A 6,198-nucleotide genomic window follows, 5' to 3' on the forward strand; every position below is an offset into this window, starting at 1 on the left:
GATTACAGGCGTGAGCCACCGCGCCCCGGTCACCATTGAGTTTTTTAATGGAGGTCTAGAGTCATCCTAGGGACATGACCTTATACTGCTAGAAGCCATGGCTAGAGTTTGATGGAGTTGTTACCTGTGTGCAGAGAGTCATGCAGTTGTCAATATACTCATTGCATTTTCCCATTTAAAAAATTTTAAAACTTTGTTTTGCCCTCATACTAATTAGATAGTGAGGACATTGGCCTTTTCTTTTCTTTCTTTCTTCTTTTTTTTTTTTGAGACGGAGTCTCGCTTTGTTGCCCAGGCTGGAGTGCAATGGCACAATCTTGGCTCACTGCAACCTCTGCCTCCTAGGTTGAAGCGATTCTCCCATCTCAGCCTCCCAAGTAGCTGGGATTACAGGCATGCACCACCATGCCCAGCTAATTTTTGTAGTTTTAGTAGAGATGGGGTTTCATCATATTGGCCAAGCTGGTCTCGAACTCCTGACCTCAGGTGATCTGCCCACTTTGGCCTCCCAAAGTGCTGGGTTTACAGGCGTGAGCCACTGTGCCCTGCCAGATCAATTGTTATTTGTCCTTTGAGGCTGGGGTCAAAACTCACCTTTCCTAAAAGAGCGGGGGATCTCTGCTGCTCCCTGAACCACTTGGGGTTCTGTGGTGAGGCAAGCGTGGAGGGTGGGTAGTTAATTGGCAGTATCTGCTGTAATAGCTACCCATTTTTTGTTGCTGTATCTTTTCCCCTTTCTTAGCAGGATTGGTAATCCTCTTATCATTTATTTTTACCCACTATTAATTTGAAAGTTTTATAATTCTAAGTAGTGATTGCCTCTCTGTTTCTATCAGTCACAATTAAATCGCTGTTTCTTTACTACTATATTGCTTGTAACATACTTAAAAATAGCAATGTACTCCTATATATATCTGGAGAATTACTGCTGCCATGTGCATATAGAAAAACTTGAAATTTCAGTAGATTAATATGATGAAGGTTTATTACTTAACTATTTCATGGTTTGATGTGGGTTGGATATTTCTTCTGTGTGACTTGCTTTCAAACATTGGCTCATGGATCAGGCTGCTTTTTCCCTTGAAATTCCACTATTTATTTCCGGCTGGGTGGACAAGAGTGAGAATGCGGAAAAGGCACACCAGCTGCTAACTGTCTTAGCCTGAAAATGGCACAACAAATCCCTTCCCTGACATTCCGTAGACTAGAATTCAATCACGTGGCCCCACAGAACTGAAGGGAAGCTGAGGAATGTAGTCAGTCATCTGTGGGCTGAGGAAGAGACATGGGGTGGTGGACATTGCATTGTCACTGTCCTAAATTGTCATTCTGGCCATCCACACATTTCATTCTTCTCCTGCATCTAAAATACACTCACCACCTCTTACAGGGGACGCCTTCAGGTCCCAGCGAGTCACTGCATCCAGCTCAAAGTCCACTGTCTTTGGGGTTCTGCACTCGTCTCCATCAGGTCTGAATGTGCTGAGGAGACATCATTTAAACACCTGTCACCCCTAAGGCACTGTACACAGTGCTGGAGCAGGGTCAGAATACCCACTAAGGAAATGCCACCTGGAGAAGTGGAGAACGTGAAAGTCACAGTCTCCAGTCTATAGCATTTCTGAAGTCCTACAGGTCAGGACCATGAAGTTTCCCTTCCTTGCAGTGAAGATAACTCCTTGAGTGAACATTGACTCCAGCCTGGATGAGGCTTTTTGTCTATAATTCCCCTTGGCCTCCTCCGAAGTGAGTGTTGAGGATCACACCCTCTAGACCAGTGAAGCCTTTGAAACTTGCCTGCTGGTCATCAGACTTGGATGCCCAAGGGCCATTTAAGACATGACCAACCAAAGATTTTTTAATCCAGGCTCAAAAACTTAGGTGGCTTCTGTTTGCTTCCATGTCCCAGTAACGGCATCTAAAATTCTTTTCTAGATATATTTCTCAACTTGACGTTCTTCCTTTGCCCCTTCTCCTTTGTGCCTCTCAGTTTCACCTGAAGGACATCTTCCTTGAAGCTTTTTCTAAAAATAAGTGTGAGAGATCACACTTTTTTTTTTTTTTTTTTTCTTTGAGACAGAGTCTCGCTCTGTCGCCCAGGCTGGAGTGCAGTGGTGCAATGAGAGATCACATTCTTAATGTGGCTGTGTCAGTCTGGTTTCTCTGAGGAGTAGAGACAGGATGGGATCCATCATGCAAGGTTTTATTAAGGGAAATGTCTGGGAGAGAAAAAGGGCAGGGAGCTGGAGGAGGCTGAAGGAGTCATTGCAAGCTTGACCTTGAGCGAAGGAGCGGGCAAGGGACAGTGGGTGGAGGTGTTGTAGGCAGTTGTGCAGTCCAGGGAAAGCGGTCTTTTGGCAAGGAGATGGGCGTCTCCTGGGAATGAGCCTGGCATCTTCAATAAAAGGCTGAGCAGCCTCTGGGAAGCAGGGCCTTGGGCAAACACAAGGGCACGGGAGTTGCGGGGCTTGGTCAGTGATGCTCCCTGTGGTTGAAGGTGGACGTAGCACATCCTCGTGGTCACCACAAGAACTTCACAGAACCTGACCTGCAGGTACTGTGTGCTCTTCATCACTTTATTCACTTTAGAATTTTCCTGTGCTCTGTCATGCAAAACCTTTAAAAATCCCATCACTTGCAATGTGGGTCCTGCTATATGATGAGATGCTTTTTCCAATCCTACAACATCTCAAATTTCTGTATTTGCTCTATTCCCTTTTCATTTCAGCTTGCAAAGCACTCAGTTCTTTCTTGAATTCGTTTCTTTCTCTTAACATCTTGCCAAACACAGTCACTAGCAACCAACACTTATTCCTCATGTTCTATTTTTCAACCTCCTCCCTTAGAATGAAAAGTTCAGAAAGCATGGCGTCTGCCTTTTAAGTTACAGTGTCTAGCTTTTTAACTGAATGTTTTGCTGCTGCATAACATGGATCTCTAGCCGGTTAAATATCGCTCACCACCCAACTGCTAAGGCAGTAACACAGTTTATATTTCTGTTTCAGCAGCACCCTGCTTCTGGGATATATTTTCGTTTTAGTCCTGTAATCAATGGAATCTGCTGCAATAGGCAAACTGAGAAATCTCAGTGGCTGAATTTAACACATGCTTATTTCTTGCTAGTGTTACAGTCTCTTGTGGGCCAGGGAGACTCAGGGCCCCAGGCTGCGTCATCTCACTCCACCACCTGATTCCTTATTTCCAGCCAGTGGACATGAAGGAGAGAGTGCAGAGCGGGCCCACTATCTCCTAACTGCCTTGGCCAGGGAGTGACACAAGTTTCTTCCTTCAGAGAGTGCTGCAATGTCCCTTGATGTTCTTGTAGCAAAGTCCAAAGCTTGTACTGCTCACAACACACAGCCAATAAGTTGAGAGACAAGGTGTGGGGCAAGGAAAGCAACTTTATTTCGGAGACCCAGCAAACCGAGAAGATGGCAACTAGTGTCCTAAAGAACCTCCTAAGCTAATATGAATTTTGGGTTTCTTTTATGTTAAGGGAAGGGGGAAGAGGTGGGGGGTTGAGATGGAAGGGTGAGTAATGACTATGGACATCTGGGTGGCAGCAGTAAACTTCTTTGTCCTTAATCAGGTCACAATGCTCTTATAAATTTTTAACATGACATTGTTACTTGTGTGTACACCCTCTTTGTCTCCTAAGGGCTTCATTTTGGGGAGGGGCTATTATCATCCATGCTTTAAACTATACACTAAATTCCTCCCATTGTTAGCTCGGCCTATGTGCAGAGGTAAGCAAAAGCAGTTAACCTAAAAGGTATCACTGCCGGGGCCGGGAGGTTAGGAGTAAATTGGAGCTAGTCATCCTCGGCTCCTTTTCACTGTACATTCTCTCTGCTGGAGATAGAAAGAGAGCTCAGTCTTGGACGCCCACCCCTGCAGGCTGGTGTGGCTGTTGCATTTCTCTCTAGAGGAATAGGGAGTGGGAGATGGTTGTGGACCTGCCAACAGCCCAGTGTCTCACTGGCATTCTTTTTGTAGATGACAGTGTTCTGTAGCGTGATGTGATGGTTGTGTACCACTCGGCAGCTTAGGTCATTCCTTACTGATTGGAAATCAAACCTGTTTCTTCTTCCTTCTATTGTGAAGCAGCGAGTGACAAGCACATCCAATGGCTCCTAGGGGCAGATGGCGAGGTCTGGGTCTGGATCATGGGAGAAGGCCCTGGTGACAAGCCCTACGAAGCGATCTCTGAGGAGCTGATTGCAGAGAGGGCGCGGCTGCAGGCACAGAGGGAAGCTGAGGAGCTCTGGTGAGGGGCGCTATGGGGTGTTGGGTGGGGCCTGGGCATGGAAGCTATGCTTAGCCCCATACACGGCTAATTCTTGTATTTTTAGTAGAGACAGTGTTTCATCATGTTGGCTAGGCTGGTCTCAAACTCCTGACCTCAGGTGATCTACCCACCTCGGCCTCCCAAAGTGCTGGGATTACAGGCGTGAGCCACCACGCCTGGCCTTAATGATGGTATTTTAATTGAGAAATTCTAAAATCATGTAAACAACACTGAAAACTATACAAAATAAAGAACAATTCGCACCCACCCCCTAAGGTAACCACAGTGAATGTTTAGTTAATAGATGCTTTGTAAATTGTTTTATTCACACCTTGACAAATTGAATTATAGATCCAAAATGCAACTTAAGATTACTATATGGTACAGGTATTTATTATATGATATGAGAAACCTAACTTATTGGTCTTATTGATAGACATTTGGATTGTTTACCATTTTTTATATTATAAAAATCCTCTGACAAGCATCTTTTACATGCATCTTTGTTTTATTTACTTATAAATTTATTATTTATTTATCATTTTATTTTGTTTTTTGAGACAGGGTCTCACTTTGTTTCCCAGGCTGGAGTGCAGTGTCTATGATCAAGGCTCACTGCAACCTTGGTCTCCTGGGCTGAAGTGATCCTCCCTCCTCAGCCTCCTGAGTATCTGGGACACAGGTGCATGCCACCAGACATGGCTAATTTTTAAAATTTTAGCAGAGATGGTGTCTCACTATGTTGCCCAGGCTGGTCTTGAACTGGCTTCAAGCGATCCTCCTGCCACTGCCTCCCAAAATGTTGGTATTACAGGCATGCACCACCATGCCTGACCTACATGCATCCTTGTACACTTGCGTTAGTGTAGAAAATCTAGGAAATGGGGTTTCTAGCATAGTTTTCCTGGCTTCCAGAACAATTGTGCTGATTTACACTCCCATGCTTGAGACTGCCTGTTTCTCCCTGTCTTTGCCAACATTGAATTCTGATAGACCAAGAAAAAATTGCTCATTGTTTTTATTTCAAGTTCTATTGTCATATGGTCCTTCAGTTTTTCACACAAGCTTATACCTGTGGTGCTCTCTTGGTAGGAGACAGAAGGAGGCAGAGATCACCAAGAAGTTCCGGGATGCTCTGGCCAACGAGAAAGCCCGGATCTTGGCGGAGAAGTGGAAAGTGGAGATGGAAGACCGCAAGGCGGCCAAAGTCTTGGAGGAACGCATCCAGGAGGAATTCAAGGTGGGCCAGCGCATAGGGCCCCTGTGTGCGGCCAACTGATTAGCCCCGAGACCACTGGGACTGGCCTCTGGTTTGGATCAATCCTTGGCCATTGGTTGGTACTGGGTGCTTTATGAGAATAGAAATCTGTCATGTTTGAGCAGGAAGGACCTTGACACACCATTTGGGCCAATCCACTTCTTATTTTACAGATGAGGAAACTGAGGGTCAGACAGAAGAGGCTTGGCCAAGTTCACAGGTAGTAGTGGTTAGGGATAGAGTCAGGATCAGAACTAGGGGCTTTTGCATCCCAAACCACTGGTCCAGAAATGAGGCCTTGTTTGTAATACTCAGGTAATAACAACACTCTTCTGGAAATATTTATGAGGATTCAAGGAGATGATATAGTCACATTTTATGGTCTAGGATAAGGAATTATTGGTCTATTGACAGGTACTGGTTAGAACAAGTAGTAGGTTTTCTGGTAACATTGAGTTTTTTTGTTTTTTTTTGAGACGGAGTCTCGTTCTGTCGCCCAGGCTGGAGTGCAGTGGCCCGATCTCCACTCGCAGCACTGTAAGCTCCGCCTACCAGGTTCACGCCATTCTCCCACCTCAGCCTCCCCAGTAGCTGGGACTACAGGCGCCCGCCACCACACCCAGCTAATTTTTTGTATTTTTAGTAGAGACGG

General features: G+C 45.4%; 1 protein-coding gene across 2 annotated transcripts in view; it reads left to right on the forward strand.

Annotated features, from left to right (window-relative positions):
• SH2D4B (SH2 domain containing 4B) overlaps nt 1-6,198 on the forward strand; it is a 118,135-nt gene that overhangs the window by 33,278 nt on the left and 78,659 nt on the right. For both annotated transcript variants that reach the window (XM_011929318.1, XM_011929309.1), the window contains exons 2-3: nt 4,105-4,267; nt 5,381-5,528. In XM_011929318.1, the coding sequence (XP_011784708.1) occupies nt 4,105-4,267; nt 5,381-5,528 (311 nt within the window). The remainder of the gene's footprint in view (nt 1-4,104; nt 4,268-5,380; nt 5,529-6,198) is intronic.

Source organism: Colobus angolensis, unplaced genomic scaffold, assembly GCF_000951035.1.
Source record: "Colobus angolensis palliatus isolate OR3802 unplaced genomic scaffold, Cang.pa_1.0 Scaffold12, whole genome shotgun sequence".
NCBI lineage: Eukaryota > Metazoa > Chordata > Mammalia > Primates > Cercopithecidae > Colobus > Colobus angolensis.